Source organism: Parasteatoda tepidariorum, chromosome 3 (genome assembly GCF_043381705.1).
Source record: "Parasteatoda tepidariorum isolate YZ-2023 chromosome 3, CAS_Ptep_4.0, whole genome shotgun sequence".
NCBI classification, from domain to species: domain Eukaryota; kingdom Metazoa; phylum Arthropoda; class Arachnida; order Araneae; family Theridiidae; genus Parasteatoda; species Parasteatoda tepidariorum.
This window is the reverse complement of record NC_092206.1, coordinates 2,112,599-2,140,409: the sequence shown is the minus strand read 5'-3', so window position 1 is coordinate 2,140,409 and position 27,811 is coordinate 2,112,599. Positions and strand designations below refer to the sequence as shown.

At 33.4% G+C, this 27,811-nt stretch overlaps 1 protein-coding gene across 2 annotated transcripts in view; it reads left to right on the top strand.

Moving 5' to 3' along the window:
- Nucleotides 1-27,811, top strand: part of LOC107439767 (uncharacterized) — a 159,263-nt gene that overhangs the window by 11,901 nt on the left and 119,551 nt on the right. The window contains exons 2-9 of one of the 2 annotated variants that reach the window (XM_043051794.2): nt 5,181-5,322; nt 6,453-6,584; nt 12,409-12,529; nt 14,698-14,852; nt 22,399-22,512; nt 25,038-25,172; nt 26,168-26,233; nt 27,617-27,700. In XM_043051794.2, coding sequence (XP_042907728.1) covers nt 5,181-5,322; nt 6,453-6,584; nt 12,409-12,529; nt 14,698-14,852; nt 22,399-22,512; nt 25,038-25,172; nt 26,168-26,233; nt 27,617-27,700 — 949 coding nt within the window. The remainder of the gene's footprint in view (nt 1-5,180; nt 5,323-6,452; nt 6,585-12,408; nt 12,530-14,697; nt 14,853-22,398; nt 22,513-25,037; nt 25,173-26,167; nt 26,234-27,616; nt 27,701-27,811) is intronic. The other variant, XM_043051795.2, reaches the window with a different exon arrangement.

Sequence of the window (27,811 nt, the reverse complement as noted above, 5' to 3'; positions counted from 1 at the left end):
AATGACAAACAATCACAAAGTAAGTCATAATAATGACTTAAAAGTACTCAAAATAAGACACAATAAAGAAACGCCCACAAATAAGAAAAATAAAGTTACAGTTAGAATAGCCACATCAAAATATAATATAAATTGCAAAACCATTAAGAAAACTTTATAAATAAATCAAGTGCTGAACCATTTTTTGAAAATCTTGAAAAAATAAAACAGAAAAACATTAAATGAGTAAAAATCGTAAAAAAAGTGCTGCCATCTATAAGCTTCAGGAACATAAAATCCTAAATTTAACCTCATAGTTATTTTTTTATGACTTTACAAATTAAAATTAGTTATCCTTTGTACATAAATCAAAAGAACAAATAAGATAACACTATTAACCTGTCATAATAATGAAGTTAACACCATGGAACATATTTCTAAATCGATTAAACGCTATATTTCATTCAAAAACTATGATTACAAAACCTAAAATTTGCTAGAAATTTCAGCTTTCAAAACATCAGAGAGATGAATAATAATCTTGTGTGAAAAATCTAGGAGAGAAAAGTTTTGCATCTTCTTTAACCCCTTTTCACTCTTCAAGCATTGAAAATTGCATCTATCAGAATTTCTATAATCTTCCTTTGAATTTAGTTATTATATTTTTACTGTTTTTTTTTTCTGTAAGAAAGATTAGTATCATTTTAAATCCTAAAAAAAATCAAGTACTTTTCAAGTATCCTACGGCAGAATTCAAGGACCTTTCAGGGCCCTGATTTTTTTCAACTAAATTCAAGAACTTTCAAGGGTTTTTAAGAACCGTGGGAATCCTGATAAACAAATATTATCTCAATTTTTTTATAAATAATCGAGATTTGAAATTCATAAATAGCTAGTAGATATATATGAACTCTGTACTCTGAACTATTGAGTAATTGTCACCGATTCAAGAAATTTCCGTCCGAAAGTTCACACTTAAAGTGGAAAGCATGACACATTTGTTGAAGTCGAAACTTGTCCTACTTTTGTTATCATTTAAAGACGGTGATTGCTGTCACTGAAATCACGTGATGATAAGTTTCTCTCACAATGTTTAGAATTGTTGATGGTTGACCGCGCACTGCTGGGCCCAGATGATGCTACTTCCTCACAGAGCTAAAAGAATAGAAGAAACACTCCTTTGAAGAAACTCTCGCCGCCTCTGATTTTCTCTAGTGATGTAACGGCGTCACTTTTACTTCAAGAACGGAGCGTTCCTTTTTGTGACATATTCCAAGACATTCGTTGTTTTCTCTAATGACTCTCCTCTGATTTTTGCAGTAAATTACAAAAATTTAAAACTATAAACGAAATACCAGTTTGCGCGATTGCAACTTGCAAAAATTCAGATAGAATTACAAAAGGAAAAGAATTATAATTTTCCACGTGTTCCCTAAAGTAAATGTTGTTGTTGTTGTTAATTTACGTCGCACTAGAGCTGCACAATGGGCTATTGGCGACGGTCTGGGAAACATCCCGGAGGATGACATGCCATCTCAATTTTGATCCTCTGCGGAGGGGATGGCACCCCCGCTTCGGTAGCCCGACGACCTGCGCGTGAAGTCGGGCACTTTACGGTAGCACAGTTTAACGAGGACCCATACCGCACACCCTCGGTCCCTACTCAGGCTGATCCAAGTGGTCACCCACCCGCACACTGACCGTAGCCAGTGATGCTTGACTTCGGTGATCTGCTGGGAACCGTGTCTTAACGATCAGTCCACTGCGGGACCCTAAAGTAAATTAATAACTATGTATAGAATGGATTCAACGTCGCAAACGAAATGAGTCAGTTAATATGAAACAGGAATACGTTTATTCTATCGTTTAAGAACTTTTATAAAAATTCATTATCTAAGTAGGAAGCGCCTCGTTACTTCAAAAAGAAAGGCAGGCGAAAAAATTAAAAAAATGGATAAAATCAACGAAAATTAAAACGTAAATGAAAAGTATAAATAAAATGTATAGTATATAGTTAAAATTCTCCTAATTTCATAACATATTTTTTAATGTAGTTATTCTAAATATTTATGATTTTTTTTATTATATTCTCTTAAATTTAAATATCTATAAATTATATAATCTTAAACTTAAATATCCATAAACAATTGTACAATTACTAATAAATTTCTATTATCTAGCATATTTTAAAATCAGGATTTTAAATTTAACCCAATTTACTGCTACCAAGCAATATGTAACTAAAAAAGTGTTGATATATGCTTTAATTTTTATTAATAATAAAAGTCAAAACTGAACTTTTTAAAATAAAGTATTTATGGCGTCATTTTCGACAACTAGTAAAATATCTAGAAAAGTTTAAAGTAGTCTAAAATGGGATTTTTTTTTAATCTAATGGTCGAGAAAGTATTTTTTAATCATGTTTTAGAACGAAAATAATAAGTTTAATTGAGTGAAGTTGGGAAGCTAATATCAAGAAAAAGTCGCACTTATTTTTACGGGGAGAATGATGCAAAGTTTTCATAATACCTTAGCTTGCGATCTCCGAGATTTGTGTACGGGGTGACGTCATGAGAAGGTAAGCTTCAGCTCTAAGAGAGGAATGAACCAGATATAGGTATGAATACAAATAGGAAGCATATAAAAAATATCCTAAATAAAAACCCATTACATCTATGTTTACATATAAAAGCCTATAAACTCATGCAAAACATGTAATTATTAAAAAGAACTAGAGTGCGTCTAATACTTTGATCTAATTATTATAAATTACTGATATAATGCTTGATATTATAAATATTCTATATTTATATAATATATCGTCTCATTTATCCAATCGATACACTAACGTTGCTAACCGGTGCTAACCGGTTTCAGTCACATAAAAACAATAAAACTGTATAGTATCACCTAATAATTAAGATGTTACCTAGAATCTTATAGTGCGTCTATTAATTTGGACAGGCACTGTATAAGCTGAAAGAGAATAAAATGGCGGACACTTGGGGTTTGTACCATTGGCCACAGAAATGCCAAAACTGCTACTCTCTTCTCGTTACCCAGTGGCGAAGCCACGGCGGTGGAGCAGCGTCGCCCACGTCCCACAACCACAAACCCGTTTATAGGGTAGGTTACATGCACACATTCACACAAAGAGGATAGCACATAGAACACAGAGAGGGAAAGAAACATCCATGCCCAGAGCAGAATTCGAACCCGCTGCCAATGGCTCCGCAAAAAGACACGCTAACCACTCGGCCACATGGTCGGCTAAATTCGGTTATTTTATTTGGAATTCATCAGTTCCATGAGAAAAAAAAACGATTAAATTTTTTTATAAATAAAAAGCTTTTTTTTTTAAAATTTATTCAATATATTTTTATATTGAATAAAATATATTTTATATTAATTCGAAGAAATATATAAATTTCTTAAATTTTATTGCTTCTTTTATGCCTGAATTTTTAATTAAATATTTTCACTCAAATAAACGAAATATTTAATTATTATTATTGATTAAATATTTAAAAATCATTACTGATTAAAGGGGGAAAAGATCTATTCTCGGAACCCATGTGACTCTTCTTCGGAAGTCCTCCTCAAATGCAAACTTTACCCAGGAGTTCCCTTGTCTTCCGGATTGAGTTCAAAACTACTGAGTTGAACATTAGTAGTTGTAATCCCAAAATGGTGTTGACTGTTCAAAGACGGTTGTTATAAAAGAAATTACAAGGGCGTATTTCTATAAAATGAAAAATTTTGAGAAACAAGCGCAAAATAAATTTTTTTTTTGAATATTTTAAAATATTCATAATAATTATATATTTGTTAAAATAATAATGAAATGAACACTTTAGATGGGAAAAGTGATGATCTGGTTTCGACTGGCATTCAATGCGTTCATTTTGCTCTTAAATGTCACTCCCTTCTTGTAAGTTCAGAGCAATAAAGCCTTTGACGCTATCAAGGTCAAGCCTTTCTTTGATTTTTATCAGGCTGATTGATCGGTTAAAATGCCCTAGGGGCAAGCAACCTATTTAAATGGATCAACAGCACCAATTCATCAGCTTCCATTATCTTCCTAAGAATATTCAATTATTATTCCATTCATTAGTTAATCAGAAATTTGAAGGTATTTAAGCTGATTTTGCAATTAAAGATTCAAAACAGCTATTTTTACCTTTGCAAAAATTCCTTTTTTTAAATCCACTTTTAAGAACGTGAACGATTTAATTTTAACTTCATAGTTGATAATTCAAGCTTTTTTTTTTCATTTTCTGCTCTAGCTTCTGGGGGGAAATAATTTATAAAATTAACCGTTTCAACCAGTGTTTTTTTTTAAGACGATCAGTAAGCACTTAGAACATGCATACAATATGTAGTATATGTATACATGCATACAATATATATATATACATCTATAGTTAGATGCATGAAACATAATAAATAAAATTAGAAAATAAAATAAATCAAAATTTTTATGATAAAACTTAAAGATTATTTTGAAGTTGCATTTATTTTCGTAATATATTTGATAAATGCGATACTTCGANCCCATATATATACAGGGTGATTCTAAAAAGATGGGCAAAATTTTAGGGAGTGATAGTTTTTTAGTACACACCCAAGTAGACAATTTTTATCAAAGAATGCATGGTCGAAAACAAAACGCGAAGGTGCTGGCGCATTTGAAAAGCTGTTTGATGCGAACATGAAGGCTCTATTCCTGTTGCGAGTTACTGCGCTGCGTTACTTGTCACCAAGCTTTCGGGCGGCTGAAGGGAAAGTTCGTGATATGCCTGGTGTGTTTCAGAATATTCGCCTATCTTTTCTTCGCCGTTGTACTGCTTGCATAGCCTCTGCCGACCACTGTTTTGAACACTTATTGTAATCACATGCCATTAAGTTTCCGTTTATAACTTAACTTCATTGTTCTTTGTGTGTTTTTGCCTCATATAAGAACATAAACTTCGGCGCCCTCTAGCGGTTTTGCGTTTTGTTTTCGACCATGCATTCTTTGATAAAAATTGTTTGCTTGGGTGTGTACTATCACTTCCTAAAATTTTGCCCATCTTTTTAGAATCACCGTGTATATATATAGGACTGTATATTATTTTGCCAGATGTATTGAATTATTTTGAGGCATTCGTAAGAATCGTTATACGCATGATTTGTGTAATTTTTGAGAGATTTTCTTACAGATCATTGGCTACTTCTAAATTTCAACCCACATATGCTAGAAGGGCTTTTCCTTGTTTTGATGAGCCAAGTTTTAAAACTACTTTCTCCGTTTCTCTGATGCACAGTCCAAATTATATAGCCCTCTCTAATATGCCAGTCCAAGTAAGTCATTATTTTCATCGGAATGTATCACGTCTTCTTTGATTATTTTAAGCACCTAAAGGACATTTTAAGAAACTTCAATACACTGAAACTTAAAAAAAAAATATTTTTTTTTTAATTTTTGATGTACGTTCCCATTCAAATTATGAGACGCACTGTAAGATTCTATGTGAAATCTTAATTATTTGATGATGCTATACAGCTGTATTGTTATTACTTGTTTACGTTTTGTTTGCACTTGTTTACGTTCGTGTATCAATTGGTTTACATAATAATGAAATTGGCTAAAAATAAATACAAATAGAAAGTATATGAAACGTCTCCTGAATAAAAAAACCCATTACATGTATGTTTAAATATAAAAGTATTGCCTATAAACTCGCGCAAAACATGTAATTATTAAAAAAACTGCAGTGCGCCTAATACTTTGATTGAATTATTATAATATACTATTATAATACCTGATATAATAAATATTCTATATCTATATAAGATATTATCAAATTTATACAATTGTCTAATTTGTATTAAATATCGTCTAATTTAATCCATTGATTCACGAACGTAAAGAAGTGCAAAGCGTAACGTAACGTAACGAACGTAAACAATATTCAGTTATATAAAAACAATAAAGCTGAATAGTATTATCTGACAATTAAGATTTTACTTAGAATATTATAGTGCGTTTAATAATTTGCCAGTGATTGCAATTATAAATATTACTATTTATTTATAACAATTTAAAATTCCTAATATCTTTCCTTCTTTATTAATTTTTTTAAAAAGTTTCTAAAAATCCAACTTTCTTTTTCGTAAATTTCTAAATTGAAACAGAACATATTTCTAATTTTATGCATTTTTGTTGTTGCTGCTGCAATTTACGGCTTAATATTGGCGAAACGTAAGAAAATAATTTAAGTAATAAAATATTACCAATTTTCAGCATTCATAATGTATAGAAGAAACAAAACAAACTTACTTGAGATAAAGGTCGAGAGAGAATTGCTTGCAAAAATTACTTAGTAGCCAATATGTTTAACCCAAGTCGTATTTTTGTTACATTTTGTTGATGCAATCGTTATGTACTCGTATGTAAATAATCGTAATTAATTTCAATAATTTTGAAACAGGCAACAAAACCCAGACAAAATTCCAGCCTAGTTGTGACGACATTCCAAAAATCCGTTCCCATGGTGACGTATCTGGTATGTTTCATTGTATGCGATTTCAAGTCGACGCAAACAACGGCAAATGGGAAACAAGTAAGATAATCCATATTTTTCTTTCCTTTTCTGCTCCAGAAATTAAAGAAAAAAACAAACAAAAAAAAACATATTTTTATTGAATATTTCGATACCGTACATAGTTTGTCTAAAGTAAGAACTCTCCTAGCCATTCGTCTGGACTCGTGGCGGTGACCATGGTAACGAGGTATAACTATTTCAAGTAAGGGTGTGGGGTTACTGTTTAGGACAGGCTCGGGCCGGCCAGAGAAAAGGAATCTTTTTCTTCTATTGGTGGGGCTACAGGTGCCCTAGAGCAGAGCTCTCTACCTATGGCAACACCTCGCATGCTTTCACTACTAGCGTGTGGAGAATCACAGAAGAAGGAAAGTTTTTGTCTTGATTTTTGAGTAGATTAAAATCGTTTAAGTTAGGAAGCTATATGGAACTGAAAACTACATTAAACATAGTTCTAAAAGAAAGCGTCATGAAAATGCTAAAAAATAATTTTAACAATCAAATACGAAAAATATTAAAGAAAGAAGAAATATCATACTAGTACATTCCTATACAACGGAAAAGAGGAGGAGAGGGAAGGAACCCAAGGCATGGAACCGGTCGCTTTCAAGGAAAGGCTCACGATTTGGGCACCACTTGGCATTCTTGGCGAACCAGATCAGTCTCCAAGTTGCTCTCCACAGCGCTTGTAAAAGCAGGACTTACTTTTTACATCTTTAGCAATGGCTTCAAACGTAACTTAAGGAGGAAAAAAAAACGGATGTTCTCCCAATATTGTTACAGCGATTTCCATCAACATTAATAGATGAAAAAACCTTCATCATCAGAAATTGTTTTTAGAAGAACAATTGAGAGCGAAGATGAACTGTTTTTCTTTTTTTAAGAAGGAGATAAAATAAAATAAAAATTTTCTGAAAAAATAAAAAAATTAGGGTCCAATAAAAGTAATTTGTATTAATTGTTTTATTTTACTAAAAAAGCAAAGCAATTAAATATTCCAGCTATAAATAACATGTTTATAACCTCCAGATTGTTTGGATGTTACTAAAATATTAAAGTATATAACATGATAATTGTAAATGATTGATTAGGACAGGATAAATTTGTGTTGACAAAAACTTTGTATAGAATTTTTGCATATAGAAGTTTGTTTTTTACATTACTATGCTTTGTTTTTTACATTATTATATTCTTGGTTCTTGACGGAAAGAAAGGAATGATAGCACATAATTTATCTATTAATCTTTATTGTTTTCAAATAAAACTCTGTTTTATTTTCGTTGAGCTTTATATTGGATGTCAAGTTAAACATGTACAATATACATGATGATAAACTAAATTGAAAATTTTAGCGCATTCCCTAAATTTCGATTTATGTTTTTACTTTGCTTAATCTTTTTCCATATTTTTCTCATGAAAATGGATTTTTCATCCCTCATTAAGTCTTCATGTCTCATTTGCATTTATAATTACTCATTAAAATAGCATTTATAACTCAAAATTTGACATGAGGGAATATTATCTTAGTGCTGCAGAATTCAGAATGAAAAACATACAGAATTACTTCCCACAATTTTTTATAAATACAGTGGTGGCCAAAAGTCTGGACACTTTTTGAAAGTTTCATGTTTTTCAAATTTGTGTGCTTGTAGGATATATTAATTTTCACTTAAATACAACCGTTTATATATCAAATTGAAGGTAATTTAATGTAGAATTTAATAATAAATACAGTATTACAANAGATCATATTATTCTCCTCGTATAATTTAAGATTCATGGATTAGACAAATGGTTGAATATAGTAAAATTTGGTGGCAGTCCTAGCTTGCTTCTGTGGGAAGTGTAAATAAAAGTACATAAACTTATCTTCCAGGTTTTGAAAAATGTTATTAATTCCTTCCAAATACTGAGAGTAGCCAGAATTGCTAATGAACATTAGAAATACAAGTATTTATATACATTAACATTTCTTCTGTGTTTTATAGCAATCTAGAGATACACCTAATAGAGATATATTCTAAAATATTAAAAAAACAATCTAATAAATGCCATATTTGACGTCGTAATTGAGAATTTGAAATTTTCTGATATCAAAACCTGTTTTCTTACTGCTCAATGTAAAATTGAATCCTTTTCTTGAGTAATTTTTCATTTTTAAGGTATTTTCATAATATTACCCACTATAATTAATACCAAATTTAAATCTGCTAATAAAATAGTTGAAAATTGCTTGGTATTTCTTTCAGAAATAAAAGAAACTAAAAATAAGTCACCCAATTGTTTAGTAATAAACCAACCACGCTTACCAATTCATTAAATTTCATAATTATTCCGTATTTTGTAAATAAAAATTCAGTAATCAGTGGAAAAATGCAGCAGTTGGTGAATTCTTAGGTCTACTTCATAAAATTAATTGACTAATAGTATGCAATAATAAAATCTGCATTATACATATTTATTTTGAAATCTATTCACCATATTATCTGAAAGTTATTTAGAAAATTCATGTTTGAAAGTATTGAATTGAAAATCAACATGCATTGTGAATACAATATGACCTTTGCAGTTGAGACTATGATTATTATGTAATTTGTCCATTTAATTGCATCTATAAAATATGATAGAAATATTTTGGCAATTCTTTGCATAAATATGTAAAAAAAAAAGAGTTCTTCTATGTTATTTTACATAAAACATGGAAGGAAACTATATATTTTTAATTTTTTAAGAAACTTCTTAATATTTTTTAAGTCATTGCTCTCTCATGTTCTCTTATTTAAAAATGAGGAATTAAACACTACCTTGGAAATTTAATCACTTTATTAAACTAGATAGCAATTTAGAAATCTTTAGCACTGTTTCAGTATTATTTTGAAGTCGCATACAGATATCTAAGAAAAATAAGTCTTTAATACATCTTTCACAATAAACAGCTTTGCATCTTTCAAAATAAACAATTTATTACGATCCTAAAAGGAAACTATATATTTTTAATTTTTTAAGAAACTTCTTAATATTTTTTAAGTCATTGCTCTCTCATGTTCTCTTATTTAAAAATGAGGAATTAAACACTACCTTGGAAATTTAATCACTTTATTAAACTAGATAGCAATTTAGAAATCTTTAGCACTGTTTCAGTATTATTTTGAAGTCGCATACAGATATCTAAGAAAAATAAGTCTTTAATACATCTTTCACAATAAACAGCTTTGCATCTTTCAAAATAAACAATTTATTACGACCCTAAAAAAAATTTGATCGATTCTAGAGAATTCAGCGACCTAAGTTTTCTTATTCTCTTTCAAGAAATCTGATAAATTTTAAGTTTGATTAAATTTTTAACTGTTTTTCAGACAGGAAAAAAAAATGTTAACACAAATGAAATAGCTTCTCAATCAACATCAACCATTATCCTCCTAGACCAGAGGTCACCAAAGTGGTCTATATAGACCCCCAGGGGTCTATTTAACATAAGCGGGGGTCGATCTAAGCCAGGCGGTCGAATGGGGGTCGATCCGTACCGGAAGGGTCGATTGGTCGAAAAATTATCAGTATTTTTCAGATATGTGACAATTAGAAATAAAAGAAGAAGACTTGGAAATATATACAGGTAATCTTCAAAAATTGAGCGACGATTTTAAACTGCGTTTTGTTGATTTGGAAAACATTGACATCCCTGATTGGATTATTGTGCCATTTTCTGCTCAAATTGAAAACGTGGACATCAACCTGCAAGATGAGCTTGCTGAATTATTATGGGGATTTAAAGCAAAGATGATTTTTAAAAAATTAACGATAAGCAAATTTTGGACAAATATAAATATAATGCAAAAATATGTAAGACTTTAGGAAATAGCTCAGCCATTTATGATAGCATTTCCAAGTTCCTATATGGTTGAAACCGGTTTCAGTCACGTAAATTCAATCTTAACTAAGAACAGAAATAAATTAAATGTGGAGTTTCGAGGGGATTTCAGATTAAAATTGACCAATTTTGAACCCAATATAACGAAACTTGCAGGAAAAGAAAACACCAGGCATACCCATGTCATTGATTAAGAAGCAATAAATCCGTAGTTACTTTACTTATTATTTCTTCTTACTTATTATTTCATAAATATTAAGGTATTTATATTTCAATATTAATATATTTTTCATAAAACTATTGTTACACTATATACTATTACTTTAATAAATGTTCAAAATCACAAAATAAATGTACAAACACAGTATCTAATAGAGTTTTATTTTAATTAACAGAAAATTACTTTTATGGGGGTCGATGGAGATTTCGAAAAATTATGTAGGGGTCGATGATAAAAAAAGTTTGGCATCCCCTGTCCTAGACCAACGAAACAGGGTTGCTGCAAGATAAGGTGTGGCGCATTAATAGGTAGGATTACCATATTTGCGGTTTTCAAAGCGTTTATTCTCGACCGCGCCAAGCGGTGCCTAAAGCCCTAGAGTGGTCTTATCTCCAGATGGCGTATTCGGTCATTGCGATCGCCTATTGAAGAGAAGATACCCTCAATGAAATGTACTATTCTTGTTTCCGTAGCTGTAGAAGACTCTTTGGCTGGAGAAGTTCTTACCATAGACGAACTATACTATGGAATTAATATATGGGTGAATCAGTTATGCCCGGAAAATATTTGATATAACGCGATCATCGGACCTGCCGTTCCTTGGGGTCGTTGTCTTGCTCACGACACAGGAGGCCATCGGGTCGAGACACGACGATCTGCCAAATGACAATTTTGTGACTGGGACAGTCAAAACAATATTGTATTGCTAAATTGGTTCCTTGGTCATTGTCTCCAAAACGCATCTATTCCGGTTCAGATTTAGTCGAGATTTCCAACTATCTATTTGCTTCAGTTATCTTCTATTTTATTTTATTTTAACAGTCGTTGAACAGCCTACCCAATTTTGAATTTACGACTGTTCAACTCCGTGCCCTTGTCATTTTGATCCCAATCCAAAAGGTAAAGGAGAAATTTGCCTTTGCGGAGAACTTTTTCAGGAAACTTACCCGCATTTGCTTTGCATGGTGAGGAAAACCACCCACGTGTAGCCTGACGGATGGATGATATTTCACCTCAGCACTGTGGTCAGCGCAAGCAGGGTGCCGTATTGACCAGTCAATGGTGCTTGATTAATTTTGGTATTAGGAGCTTTTCGTATCATGGTAATGTCTGCAATTTGAATTAATACTATATTTATTAATGCAGGTAAAATTATTATACTTGGAACCTAATTAAATGCTTCTCCTTTCAGTGTTAATATAGATGTTGTACCTTTCTCTCGAAAAGTACTAAATAAAAATCAATTGTTTTATATTTTAACAATCATGAGTTGGTTTCAAGCATCATTCCCGAAGATCTTTATTTTGATGGAATGTACTTATAAAAACGTGTTTTGCTTAATCTAAAAACATAAAGCCATCGGCAAGAACGAAAGATAATTAAAAAAAAATTTTTTTTTTTTATTGTGCCGGTAAGTTCTTTGTGCAAAATATCGTCGTGTTCTTCAGTTCTGATTCATTATTTTTATTTACCCCGTAAGGAGAGCGGGTTATTCAGCTAGTAATTAATATTTTTCACTAGGTTTTGCAGTCATTGAAATGTGTTTCATTGAACATAGTTCGGAAATTTTGAGATGGTTAGTATTTTTAAGAAGCTTGAGCCAATTTTAAAGTTTATGATTCGAAAATACTTACAACCATAAAATTGAGTAAAGATGTTCAATGGAACGCATTTCAACTGAAGCAAAAATTATTCAAAATTATGAACTGTGATAATAAATAAGAAAATGTTTAAAAATGGACGACTTGTTTTTTCAGTTCAGAGTGTATTCTTCCGCAGACCAAGTCAACAAGACCAAGTACGCACTAAAGTTCGGTGCAAGGGTATTGGAGTATTACGAGACCTATTTCAATATTGAATATCCCTTACCCAAACAAGGCAAGTTATTTTTCTTGACCTTCATTAATTGCAGATAGCTTTGATCGACGAGTTTATTTGAAGTTGTAAACACAAAGTAATTCCTGAGAGTCTATCACTACAAATATCAAATAACTAGTATATAAGACATGACTAACTTGATTCCATCTTGAGCTACCTTTTGATAGATGAAGGTTGATCCAGAAAATATATAGAGTATATCCAGAAAATATTTTTTCAGGATATACTCTATATATTTCCGACCCCGAGATTAAGAGAATATATACTCCATATATATTCTCTTAATCTCGGGGTCATGGGTTCGATCTCCATCCACGACTCCCAGTGTAGTAAATGGTGACTGATGCACGTTAAATCTGTGGAGTCACAAAGTCCTCCACGTTCCCATAACAAATCATACCGTGGTGGGGGAGTACTGCGGCTTATCTACCACTACAAAAATACAATTCCAATTCACTAGTATACAAGTATTGTCAACCGTCATCTATGAAAAGGTACCCCACCATAGAATCGTGTTAACATGTCTTATATACTAGTGTCTTATATACTCCCACCAGAATTATATCTGTTATAGAATTCGATGAACGGATATCACTAGTTGATTCATTGTTGTTTTTGTGAGAAGCCGAGAGAGCTGTATTAAGATCTCCGTTCATTTGAGTTCGGGTCTTGAGAGCTGTATTAAGTTCACGGTCGTGGTCGCTTCTGTGTTGCCTTTAGCAGTCGAGTGAATACGTTGTACGATGTGGGTAATCGAGACTGAGTAGCAACAGCGAGAGGAGGTAGATAGCGTAGCAGTCACAAATAGCAAATCAACTGTTCAATGTGGACCATCCATCGAAGTAGGCGCTTTCATATCTAAGTGAGCGTTACTGTCAACGTAGGCGTGTTCGCATCACGTCCGGGTCACCAATGTGGGGATATATTTATCGACTCTGTCAACCGTCATGTATGAAAAGGTACCCCACCATAGAATCGAGTTATCATGCCTTATATACTAGTGAATTGGAATTGTATTTTTGTAGTGGTAGATACGCTACATTACAAATAAATCACAAAAATATATAATGTTTGAAAAAAAATTACAAAATAATTGTTGAACACTTCATACATAAATGGAGAAATTTTTAATCTGCTATCGCAATAATATATAGGATAAACTATAGCATTAAATACTTTGAATGTAGGTTAAAATTAGATAATCTAGTTACCGAACAGTAGTAGTATTTTAAATAATAATCTCTTTTTACAACAATTTGAAACTATTAAAAAACTAACAATACGAATCAGAAAGTTTTTTTTTGGAAGCATATCTTAAAATGCCTCTGCAGAGTTCATTTTTTCAAAAATGAAGAAAAATTTGCGTAATTTCTCCCGTTACGTTTGCGTAAAATTTAAAAATTGTATAAAATTAATGAAATTTGTGTTTAAAGTTTTTGAACCAATAATGAAACATAAGGGTTATATTTTATAGCCATCGTTGAACAGCTGACCCAATATAGGGTTTACGAATACTAATGTTCAACTTCGTAGCCTTGTGATTTTGAACACAATCCAGAAGACAGGTGGAACACCTGCGTAAAGTATTAGGAAAAAAGTTGCCTTCATGGAAGACTTTTTGAATGAAATAATTCGCATTTGTGTCTCATAAAGAGGAAATCCACGAAATCCTCCCACGGCTAGCCTGACGGCAAGGGGACTCTAATCCATGATTCCTCTACCGTTGAATATATTTCACGTCAGCACTGTAGTCGGTGCAAACCGGGTGCGAAATTCGCATCGACCAGCCATCGCTGGGATTCGAACCCGGTTCTCCTCATTGGGAAGCGAACACTCTATAACCTGAGACACCACAGCTGTTATAGAAATACTTTTTGTTATTAATATCAACAGTTTTTTTAGCGCTTAAATGCCCCTAAGCCATCGTTGGTAGACTACAGTGCGTCCAATAATTCGGTCTAAATATTATGACATACTAATATAATATCTGAATATTCTATATTTATATTATACATCGTCTAATTTAACCAAGTGAAGCACTAACGTAAACAAGTGCAAAACAGTCACATAAAAACAATAAAGCTGTATCACCTGAGTAATTAAGACTTCACAAAGAATCTTAGAGTGCGTCTTTTAATTTTCGCCAGTGACTCTGTTATGTTTTGCAGACATGATTGCCATTCCTGATTTTGTATCGGGTGCGATGGAGCATTGGGGTATCATCACTTTCAGGGAAACCTCTCTGCTGTACGATGAATCCAAGTCCAGTCCATCTCAACTTCAGAGGATCTCTGCTGTCATATCACACGAAATGGCACACATGGTATTTCTTTTCTGCATCTTTTAGCTTTTCTTTTTTTACGATTACTGTGGGGTTGTCATACATCATTTAGTGTATTTTTTTAATATAAATTTTTTTTTTAAAGATCCCCTATCCGGATATCCGGTTGTTATGGTTTTAGAATGTTTGTCGTGGTTTGAGTATGTTAGTGCCTGTGGTTGAAAACATGAGATGTGTATGTGGACAATGCTGCACTCCCATTTCTATGGCAATATTCCGGAAAGGCCTATTTCTCTTCCAGCAGGATAACTGTTCCATTCACACATGGTTGGAAGAAATGGGTGTTCAAAATCTCCTCAGAACCCCGATTCCATAGAACGAATTAGAGCGTAGATTAGGTAGCCAGACTGCAAACACTCACTTCAGCTGTGATGGAAGTCCTATCAAAAACTGGAGTAAAGTATTCGTGTGCAGGCTGTCATCGATGCAAAAAGAGGGACCCATATGCGTCTCAGGGACTCTCTAAGTTCATAACATTGGGAGTCCGTGCACTTTGGACAGATAGTGTAATACTGATTGTAAATTGCAGCAAACAAATAAATTTCACGGACGCCTTTTTAATGTTATTCAAATGAACTACTAGTTCTACAGATGAATAAACAAATACAAATTAAAACTTAACAAAAATTTATTAATTCTAAAGCAATCTCAATTTAGTGATATTTTCAAAACCTAACTAATTCGAACACTGAAATAATCGCCACAAAACATTTCAAGAAGGTTGCCAACATAAAAACCAAAGTTAAAGAATAAAAATTAAATGAAAGCAGCAGCAGTCAGAGTCACGTGACACCAACTATAAAAACATATTACAATCTCTAACATACTCCCACCTTGCAAAGTTAGGCTTATTGAACTTTGCAACCAAAATTTTACGAAAGTTGGAACTTTAAACTACTAGAGCTAAAAATAAAAAGAATGCTCATAAGTCCAACCGAACAGGAACTTTGATGATTCTTCCCGACTTAGTTTTAGGAAAATAATTCACCTCTAAAGCTTCATTGTTTTCTACAAAATCGTCAGTCCTTCTAGCAGCTTTTAAGACCTCAATATCAGTTTTGGTAGACACTTCTAATGGGTAAAGCCTTTGAAATGGACGGATCCTTTCCCCCTTACTGGTCCTCAGTTTTGCAACTCTAGGAATACCATCTTTACCAGGAAAAATTTCTAAAATAACTCCAAGTGGCCAATCGATACGACGGACATTGTCATGTCCTATTAACACAAAATCACCAACGTCTAAAACGTTATTTCTTCTTACCCCTTTGTGGACTAAAAGAGCAAGGTATTCATTTCGAAATCTTTGTCTGAGGTTTTCACGTAGCTTCTGCAAATACTTTATTCGTTTTATGAGGCAAGATCGGTCTACATTATCTAGATCTGGTATTTCGCTGTTACCGCCACCGTGAATAAACATTTCGGGTGTCAACGGTACTAATTCATTTGGATTATCTTGTATGTAAGTGAGTGGACTTGAATTTATTATTGACTCACAGTCACACAATATCGTGTAGAGTTCTTCGTAATCGATGGTAGATTTCCCTAGAACTCGACGTAGTAGTTCTTTGAGCATTCTGACCATTCGCTCCCACCACCCACCCCATCATGCTGCGGTAGGTGGAATAAATTTCCAAGTGATTCTCTGAGCGGTTGAGTATGCGGCTATCTTGTTCTAATCTAATGTTTTCAATGCTCTGTTGGCTCCCACAAAATTTGTGCCGTTGTCGGAATAAAGGATTGAAATCCGGCCTCGTCTGGTAATGAATCGTCTGAGAGCTTGGATATAAGCATCTGTGGTGAGTGATTGCACCAGTTCAAAATGGACCGTTTGGTAAACGGCGCACGTAAATAAAACGATCCAAGCTTTTCCTTTTGACTTCAAGTAGAGAGGACCAGCATAATCTACACCACTTACCTCGAAGACTTTTGTCAAGGTAACTCTTTCTCTAGGCAGCGGAGCGAAGGGAACTTCAACTGGTTTAGATTTGAAACGCTTGCATGTCACGCATTTAGAAATGACATCTTTTACTAACTTTTTAGCCTTAAGAATCCAAAACTTCTCCCTAAGTCTGACAAGTACGATAGAAGAACCAGCATGCATTGATTTCTCATGTTCTTCTCGTATTAACTTCATAGCGAAACTATTACCAGGTAAAAGAATGGGAAATTTAAAATCTTCAGTTTCATCACTATTTACAAGTTTGGTTCTTATTCGCAGTAATCCCTTTTCATCTCTAAATGCTTGCATTTTGTTAAGAAATTTCTCATCTTGAAACACTATTAATTGCATGGATTTAAGCACTTGAGTTTCTGCTTCTTTGAATTCTTCATAGCTCAAGTTACCTTTTAATTTATTTTCATGTAATGTGTCATGCATGAAACGAAGAATCCATGACACCACTCTGATGTTTCTACTGTAAGAGGAAAAATGATCGCTCCATATTTCTGTAACTTCAATATTTACAATTGAAGATACGATCGTTCTTCTTTTTTCTCTAATCACTTCTTCTTCATTGACATCTTCCTCTGAGTCGTTAGTTGGCCATTCACGGGATGGAAGGTACAACCAACAGGGACCCTCCCACCATTTTGACTGGCACAATCGCTTAGCTGAACAACCTCTACTTGGCCGATCCGCGGGATTCAAGGATCCAGGTACATGTCTCCATGCTTGAACTGGTGTCAGTTTCCTAATTTCTTGAACACGGTTCTGTACGAATACACCCCCCGTTTCTTCTTTTTTCAACCAAGCTAACACTGTGGTGGAGTCTGTCCAAAAATACACATTGTGGGTTTTAAACTCTTTTCGTACCTCAGTGGATAGACGAGCAGATATTGTGGCACCAAGAAGTTCTAATCTTGCAATTGTTGTCTCTTTTTTCCCACAAGGGGCAATTCTTGTTTTACTTTGTACCAGCTGTACATAAACATTAGTCATATAACAAACTCGCAGAAAGACTACTGCCGAATAGGCATACTTGCTTGCATCACAAAAAAAATGAAGTGAAATATTTTCAACTCCCTTATCGCAGTGCAACCATCTTGCTACCTTCACATTCTTCAAACATTCAAGCTCATTTAACCATCTTAGAAATTCTTCGCCCGTTTTTTGATCAACTTCAGCGTCCCAACCAATTTTAGACTTCCACAAATTTTGTAACAAAAGTTTTGGACGCATCATCACTGGACAGGTTATCCCTATGGGATCAAAAACTTTGTGTGAAGCTGATAAAATATTTCGCTTTGTGATCACTTCATTCTTTGTTTCATTAACATCAGGAATATTTATGGAAAGAGTATCACTTTGTCTGTCCCGTATCATTCCTAGAATGTTTGTTGACCTTACAGTGGATTCAGCGGGATTAGTGAACTCCCACCCTCTTAAATCAAATTTTCTTTCAGCCATAATTTCTGTGGCAACTTCAATGAACTGCTTTAACTCTTGCTCAGTTTCAACACTAACTAAACAGTTATCCACATAAAAACTGAGTAGTAGTTGGCGGATAATGCCTTCAGGATATCTTCCATTTCCTTGTGTGGCTTCATCTAGTTTGTTTTCTAAGTGGTATCGTATGGTTGACGCTAGCAAAAATGAACTACAAGAAACACCGAAGACAACTCTTCGATGACGGTAATGTTTGAGCTCACCTTGTTCGTCGTGCCATAGAAAATCTCTATCTGGCTTATGGAGACCTATTTGCAAAAAAGCTTTGCGTATATCTGCTGTTATGCCAAACTTAATAGAGGCGAAACCTTGTCATTATGGAAGGAATTTAGGCCCTTTTCAACACAGTCATTAAGACTGGGATGTCCCTTTTGTTTAGACGAAGCATTAAACACCGGCCTAATCTTTGTTGTACTGTTCTCCTTCACTACGTGACGGTGTGGCATATAGTGACAAGTTAATTTCAGTTCTTCTACAGGAACCTCTTCGATGATGCCTTCTCGTTCCCAGTCTTTGAAAACATTTCCATATTCCTCAAACAAATTTTCTGCTTTAAGCATCCGAGTTGTTACTTGCAATCCTTTTTGTGCTAAATTAAAATTGTCGGGCAAAGGCAAATGTACGTCAAGCCAAGGTAGACTAACAAGGAAACGTTGATCTTCAACTTTAACAGTCTTTAAGAAATGATCTACCGAAGCGTTATAAAGTTCTTCTTTAGTCTCCTGTTCTGATGGATCCTGTATCCCTATGGTATCCAATGTCCACATATCTGATGTATACATTTCTTTCACTGAAAGAGAAGTTACCAACATAGAATTGCATAAAGATGTATCGCTTTCAGGTACTTTTCCCGACAAAGTCCAACCAAGTAAAGTTTCAATGGCGACAAGTCCACAAGTTAATACTTTACGCTGGCCTGTCATAAGCTTCCCTATCACGTCAGCTCCAAGAAGTACTTGTACAGGTTGCAATTCATTACCAATATCTGATAAAGTTATCTTCATTTCCTGAAGCTCCTTGATCCACGGACCTGAAGTTACAGGTGTAATGTTATTACATATAGAAGACTGATCCAAAGCTTCCATGTTACAAGTTATGCTGTTTTTAGGATTTCTTAATCGGATTCTATAACATGTATGTTCATATTTATCAGAGTTAATAAAACCAAATAAAGAATGTATAAGCGTTTCTTTTCTTACCAGAGTATATCCCATTTGTTCCACGAGACTTTTCAAAATATACGTTTTTTGGGATCCGGAATCTAATACAGCTCTCACTAGAATTTCCTTGTTATCTGAAACCAGTTTGATTTTTAATGTCTGAAGATAAACTTTGGGACCATAAGTAATGTTAGACATGTTAATCTCAGAACTTTCACATTTCTCACCACTTTCTCCTGATTCTTTACCTCGGGTATCTAGCTTCTCACACATAAGTGGCACATGTCTTTTACCGCATACAATACATTTGATAAACATTTTGCACTTACGTACTGGATGACCAGGATTCAAACACGCAAAACAACACTGGTTTTTTCTTACTATATCTTGTCTCTCGGCTAAACTCATCCTTTGAGCGGTGAAACAGTCTGAGCTGGAGTGCTTTCCAGAACAAAAAACACATAATTTCTTTACCTCTTTTGAAGCCGCAGTAAGTAAATTGGCAGCTGTAGGCACTCTACCTGAAATCAAAGGCTTTCCTTTTCCCCTAAAAGTTTGGTGATTTTCACTTGAACCCAAACCAAACCCAGTCATGGCTAAATTTATTCTTTCCTCTCCTTCAGTTTCAGTTTTCTGGAAATTCATCAAATTGTTCAGTCGTTCTTTAGCATCAGTTGAAGCTGCGTTAGAAGGACTTCTGTTCCATGCTTTCAGGAACTCTTCTTGAAAACAAGATTCAACCATTGGATAAAGTATTGAAGCACATTTATCAGTCGTTACTCCTAGTGTCTCTAATGCTCTAAGGTACGATTCAAGTTTATCATAGAGAGAAGTCATTAAAATTTTCTAATTTTTCTGAACCGAAATTATTAATCTTAATAGTTCGCGAACATAAACTTCTACCAAAAGTTCATCTCTTCCAAACCAAGCTTTCAGACTATCAATTACCTTGGCGTAGTTAGCTCCGGTTGGCGGAAAGCTCTCTACAACTTCTCGCGCTCTAGATCCGCTTACAGTAGCTTGAATAAGGTACTGAAATTTATTTTCGGGAGCAATATCTACATCTTGATGAATCTGTTGGAATTGGCTCCAAAAAGGTAACCATTCCTTGATATCCCCACTGAATTGTCGAAACTCTAATTTGGGTAAATTAAATTTCCTCCTAGCACTAGTAATCATAGAATTTTCGGACTCACCTGCTATTGCCACTGGCGGGTTTACTTGAATTCGCGCCAACTTCAGTTCATGTAATCTTATTCTTTCCCGTTCTTCATATTCTAATCGTTTTTGATCCGCCAATTCTTTATGCTTCCGGTCACTAACAGTTGTTACCAAAATATCTTCAACAAACTGTGGATCTTCGGAATACTGCTTACTTTTCAAAATTGCTTCTTTCAGTTCCGATATTGTGACCTTTTTCTCCAATTAGCGCCAATCTTCGAACAACAAATCTTATTTTTAAAATCCTTTTGCTGCTTGAAACATTGTTTCGAATCGGAAAAAATGTCCTGTCACGGACGCCAGAAAATGTAAATTGCAGCAAACAAATTTCACGGACGCCTTTTTAATGCTATTCAAATGAACTACTAGTTCTACAGATGAATAAACAAATACAAATTAAAACTTAACAAACATTTATTAATTCTAATGCTATCTCAATTTAGTGATATTTTCAAAACCTAACTAATTCGAACACTGAAATAATCAACACAAAACATTTCAAGAAGGTTGCCGACATAAAAACCAAAGTTAAAGAATAAAAATTAAATGAAAGCAGCAGCAGCAGTCAGAGTCACGTGACACCAACTATAAAAACATATTACAATCTCTAACACTGATAGTAACAGCTATGACCACAAACACAGACGGTCAGAGACAAGCTAAGAAGCTGAATAGTGATTGTCCCCGTGTAGGTCAAAAGGAGCTTCTTAAGCTAAACAGGAACAGCTTGAGGAAGATCATTAGATGGACACTGCGCCATCAGGAGATACCTATACGTAATGGGTATTGAATCTAATGCTCTTTGTAGAGGTTGTCATCCTGAAGAAAAGACTTCGTGGCATGTACTACGTGAGGTCTATTTTGCTCAAATATTTGAGCATTTAGGGCAACGCTGCATTAAGACTTGGAAACTGCAAGATGTTCCTGTAAGGTGTTAGCTGAACTTTGTTTTAGCCTTAAGGATTTCTTGCTAATCATGATTTAGGATTAGGGTACAATAGACCTCTGGTTGATGTGCCCTGATCTCTGGAGCTGCCCATCCTCTCAATCTATTTATCTACAGCTATGATGAATTATTCTGAAATATACTGATAGCAACGTACTTTTTCTGTCTACTCGAAATAATTGCATTCTCACTCGTGCAATGATGCAAGGAATGCAATACAATTTAACTTTGAATGAGAGGGAAATATTTTATATGATAAATAATATTGTTAAATATTACGTAGCCAAATGTTTAATTAAACTCCGATATAGTTTGTCATTCATCCTTACATAGCCGAAACACGGATTTAGGAATAGAGGACAGAATTGTCGATATATTTGTTTTAGTTATTTTGAACTGCCGGAATCTTATTGACTTCAGTAAATAAATTAATTCCGTTCTTATTGACTTCAGTATATAGTTTGCCTAAAGTAAGAACTCTTCTAGCCATTCGTCTGAACCCATGGCTGTGACTATGGTATCGAGGTATAACTATTTCAGAGAGAGGTGTTGGATCATTGTTTGGGACAGGTTTTGACTCAGTCTGGTTGACGAGAGAATATTTTTCTTCGATCTATTGTGTTAGCCCTAGAATGAAGAGAAGCTACTTGTGCTGCTTGTTTCCATAGCAGCAGACAGCCTGCGAATTGTTGCAGGAGTAGTTCTTACAGTAGACAAACTATACATTTGTGAATACGTTTGTTATGCTCGTTACAGTGGTTTGGGAATCTGGTGACAATGGAGTGGTGGGACGATGTGTGGATCAACGAAGGATTTGCCAGCTACGTCGAATACAAAGGATTGCAAGATCAACATCCTGAATGGGACATTGTAAGTAATTTTTTACCCTTCATCCGAAAAAAACACATGATTCTTGGAAGAAACTGAAAACACAAATGTTATGAAGTATTGTAAGAAAGCTTAAAGAAATTAAATATGCATGGCCCGATAGTCAAAAGCCTTTCACATTAACTTAGTTAAAAACAATTAATATAAAATATTTTTTGTTTCAAAGTCAATTTCTACTTAGCTCAACAAATAAAAATTTTATTTTACTTACTTTTTCTTTAATAATTAAAATTTTATCTCCTACATGAAACTAAAATTAATTTATTGCATTTAATTAATTTATTACATTTAATTAATTAATTGTATTTAATTACTTAATATTTGGAAAAAAACTGCATTAACATCAAGCATCGTCCACTGCAAGTTTAAAAGAATGTAATTGAACTTGAGTGGATTAATAAAAAGTATTTTATTAACGATTGAGAATTTGAACAAGATATATAAATATGTAGAGGGAGAGTTTGAACTAATTGGGTATACTATAGCCTACGTCACAGGTTGTGTTATTCCTACTGAATTTAACCCATGAACGGCATTTTCTGCGAGCCTAACTTCAAGCCACAAATAAACAAACGAAGTGTTTGATCGTTTAAATAGCTGCTCGCCAGATTTTATTGCATTATAAAGAAAAGTAATTGATATTCGATTTTTGATTAATAATTGATTTATGTGGATAGTGGCATAGAATTTAGCATTGCGTCATGGTAAATGTTATTCCTACTAAGTGGAAGTAGTTGTGTTTTTTTTATATTATACCCAATTGTAGGGATTGAAAAAAAAAGGCTCGTGTTATCAGACAACTATAAAGTAATAAATTTGGTGACGTGGACACCACGTGCAACCACGCAATGTACTTTATTAAATTTATCTGACACAGTGAATACATAATTAAATATTTAAATGTTCTCAATAATCTATTTTTTCATATAGAGCTATAAGTTATAAATTATCACTGATGTTATTTTTAAAATATGTGAAATTATGATACTATTTGTAATTGTGAAGGAAACATATGTTTTTTAGAATATATTTGTTTATGTGACTTCTTTATTTAGTAATATTTATAAAATTTTGATAATGCTATTTAACTTCATTCTAATTTTATGTCATTATAAAATTAGGTTTCACTGTCATTATTACTATTACATAATAATTTTAAACAATAGTTAATATTATTTTTAAAGAAAGTCATAAATTTTTTTCCGCACATTATTGTGTTTGGGAAAAGCAAAAATTTCAGGTTTTGCACAGCACAGTATAAGCCGGTAAAGATAGTTTTTTTAATGGATTTGCTGAGATTGTGATAAACTCATCTTAATACATTTTCTTTATCTTATTGTACAGATTTTAATCATAATTTTATCCCGTTAGAAAAGGAATAATTTGAAAAATTAGAAAATTCAATGAAATTAAATCTAAAAAATTCAGAAAATTGTTAAAATGATAGTATTATACTAAAATCTCAAAGCAGCAAAATAACTTAGGCACTCATTGAACCAATATTCACGAGTCTTGGCTCAATAAGGGTTCAAAGACCGATATTTTTCAGATATCGGCCCTTTATAGAATTGTCCGATAAACCCGATATTCTACTGCCACTTTACAACCAATATCGGCCCTCTAAAGAATCGTCAGATTCACCTGATATTTAATATTCATTATTAAGACAATATAAGTCCTATATTGACCCTATATGGGCCTATATTGACACTACATAGGACCCATATTAAAAAATTTAAACATCCCAATATTGGTCCCTCGGAGCATATTCATATGGGAACCATATGGAGCCAATTTTAATAATTGTTGGCTTGGGATGTTTTGATAGGAGTGAGAAAATTTATAAACCGCTTCCCTTATCAATTTTTTTGAAAACAAAATGCAAAAATTTACATATTTCATTAATAAATATTAGAAACTAAAACGAAACATAATGCATAAGTTTTAAGTTGAAATTTAAATTTTTTTTTTGTGTAAAAAACATTTAGTTCATTACCATCCGTATACTATACCGATTTATTTCGGGCAAATGAAAAAAGATAAATATTAATCTTTGTATGAGTATTTAAATCAAGTTAAACAAAATATTCCAAGCATAAGTGAAGTGATACGCTATTTCTTACTATTTTTTTTATATATATAAATTCAGGAACCATCGTATACACAATCGCGCAATCCCACAAACCAACAATAAAACTTTCAAAACTTAGCAAACTTCCAATCACGGCAGATTTTTTTATTTTGTTCATCCAGCAGAGTAAGAAAGTGATAATACAAAACGTACCGACAAGTTCTGCAACGCCCGAGTTTTCTAGGAATAATAAATATTTGCAATATAAACATACCCCAGTTAACTCGGGATGGACAGGGAAGAGGATAATCAAGTTCATACATGTCACAGCGCGTCCTTACGAAAATCAACTCAATAGTTTGGGTACAATAATTTTTGTCAATTTCTTTACCTTTCAAAATGTATTAATCCTTGTTCGTATCTTCCTCTTTAAAAGATGTCACAGTTTGTGTCTGAAGATTTACAGCCAGTCATGAATCTGGATTCAACTATGAGTTCTCATCCTATAGTTCAATCCGTCAAACATCCTGACGAAATAACGGCGATATTCGACAGCATCTCATACAAAAAGGTGAGTTTCTTAACCATTCATTAACCCTTTACTTGCACACATTTTGCACAATGTACAGTAGATGTATTTTTAATATTTTATAACCATCGTTGAACAGCAGACCGAAATTTCAGTTTACGGTTACCAATGTTCAACTTCGTAGCCTTGTCATTTTGAACCCAATTCAGAAGACAAAGGAACTCCTCGATCAAGTATTGGATGAAATGTGCCTTCGTGGAGGACTTTTTGACGAAACTTACCTGCATTTGCGTTACACGGAGAGAAAAAACCACGAGAACCTCCAACGGTTAGCCTGACCTCAAGGGGACTCTATCCCGTGATCCGTCTACCACAGACGATGTTTTACGTCAGCACTGTAGTCGGTGCGGTATTCGAATCAACCAAGCATCGCCGGGATTCGAACCTGATTCATCTCATCGGGAGGCGAGAGTTTCAGATGTATGTATAAAAATCAGTGCCACTGTGGGGATGTAAAATATCCTCAGTGGTAGACGGATCATGGGTTAGAATCCCCTGCCTTAAGGCTAACCGTGGGAGATTTTCGTGGTCTTCCTCTCCATGTAACGCAAATGTGGGTTAGTTCCTCCAAAAAGTCCTTCACGAATCAAATTTTCCCTCATGCTTGATCTAGGAGTTCCTTTGTCTTCTGGATTGGGTTTAAAACTACAAAGGTACGGAGTTGAAGATTAAGAATCGTAAACCCAAAATTTTTGTTTCTTAGAAAATGATAAAACAAAAAATGTTGCCCTAGATTAGCATCAGGAAGAATGATTCTGAATCAAAATTGGCCTCAAAACTTTTTGTAGTCGGTTCTTATTTGTAAACAACACTAGGAAAAAAAATTTTAACTATAAATGTGTTCACGCAATTTATTCAAAAAAAAAAAAAAAAAAAAAAAAAAAAACTAAGATAAGACTTCAAGATGTAGTGAATCGAATACTTCCTTATGAAAAATCCTTATGATATGGTTTAAATAAATCTTTTTTTTTCTACAGGGAGCTTCTATTTTGAGAATGATGGAATTCTTCATAGGGGAAGAAAATTTTAGAAATGGAATATCTGTAAGCATTATGTAAATTTTCTGTGTATTCTTTCATAAGCATTATTTAAATTAAGGATAGACGAAAAAAAAATCATTTTAGTATTTGAAGTGAATGCATTAAAGCAAGCACTAGTTCTCAAGTATTTTTTTCAGACTGAAAAAGTGAGTGGAATAAGAATAAAACATTTCTTCAAAAAAAATTGCAAAATGGACTATATTGAGTGTTCATTGTCTTTTCCCATTCAAATGACATATTATCATTTTTTAAAGAATACAGTGAATAACAGTGTATAATATTTATAAATGTTTTTGTTAACACACAATATCTACATTTTATAAAACGCTAATACTTACGTATGTATCAATAAAACCGATGATATTTCCTTTCTCGCGCTGGCAACAGTTTTCATTTTTAATTTATAGGCATCGGATCGCAAGAGCACGTAGTGAGCATCATATGGCTAATCTATATTATATAAAGCGTTAATACGTTTTAATTGATAGGCTTCGGCGAGCAAGAGCACGTAGTGAGCATCATATGTCTAATCGGGTGAACTCTCACCGAATTATCAAAAAAATTCTCACAAAATTATCTTCATCGAAGCCGATGCTTTACATTCGGCGTTCAGTACTTTTTCATATTGTTTTACAACACATGGTTACAGCCCTCTGGTGGGAAAGACTTTAAAACAAAACTTACAACAGTTACTTTTCTCAACAACTGAAATTTAGAATAGTGTGATTAAGAAAAATATGTGAACTGTTTGCAATTTCAAATTAATATTGAAATGCACTGGTTTAGAATTTTCTACAGTCAAAAATTTTCGGAATTTCAGTGTTCAAAAAAGTATACAAAAGCTAGACGTTAAGAACGTATCCAAGGACCGAGCAAAGCGAGCATCGGATTGCGAAGCAATCCGAAATGAACTGCGAAAGCAGCTCCGGGTGTTGGCGAGCGCAAGCGAGCAGGGGGCGAAGCCTCCTAGTTTAAGGAAATATCGTAAAACATAAAACACAGGAATTAGAAGAAAAAAGCAAACCATAAATGACTATTAACTTTAAAAAAAAAACCTGCGGAGTTTAGGAATTTTTTGTTTTATATTATCCATTTTTTGTATTATCCTTATTTTGTTTTGTATATTCCATTTTTTTTTCCATTTTAAAACCGATATTTAAGGAAATCCCATTTTTATTTCCTTCATTTAATGTTGTGATTATTTGATTATATGCATTACTAAAAAGTCTGGAGATGAAATTTGCGAGTTTTTCATAAGTTTGAGAAGTGGTCATTTCAAAACTTAATTTTGAAGAATTGATTTAAAGAACTCTCATCTGTAAACTTGTTTTTCTATTGCTCATTTTATCTCAGAAAAATAAGAATTTCTTTTTTTTTTTGTTTCAGAATTTCTTGAGGAAACACAAGTACAAGAATGCTAAGACACTCGATCTGTGGAATGAACTTTCAGCAGTTTATGACTCTCCTCCGGTATATATATATATATATATATATACAGTGGAGCATCGTTTATACGACGTTTACATTTATACGACGTTTTAGTGTGGTCCCAAATCATTCCTATTCATTTTAATGTAAAAA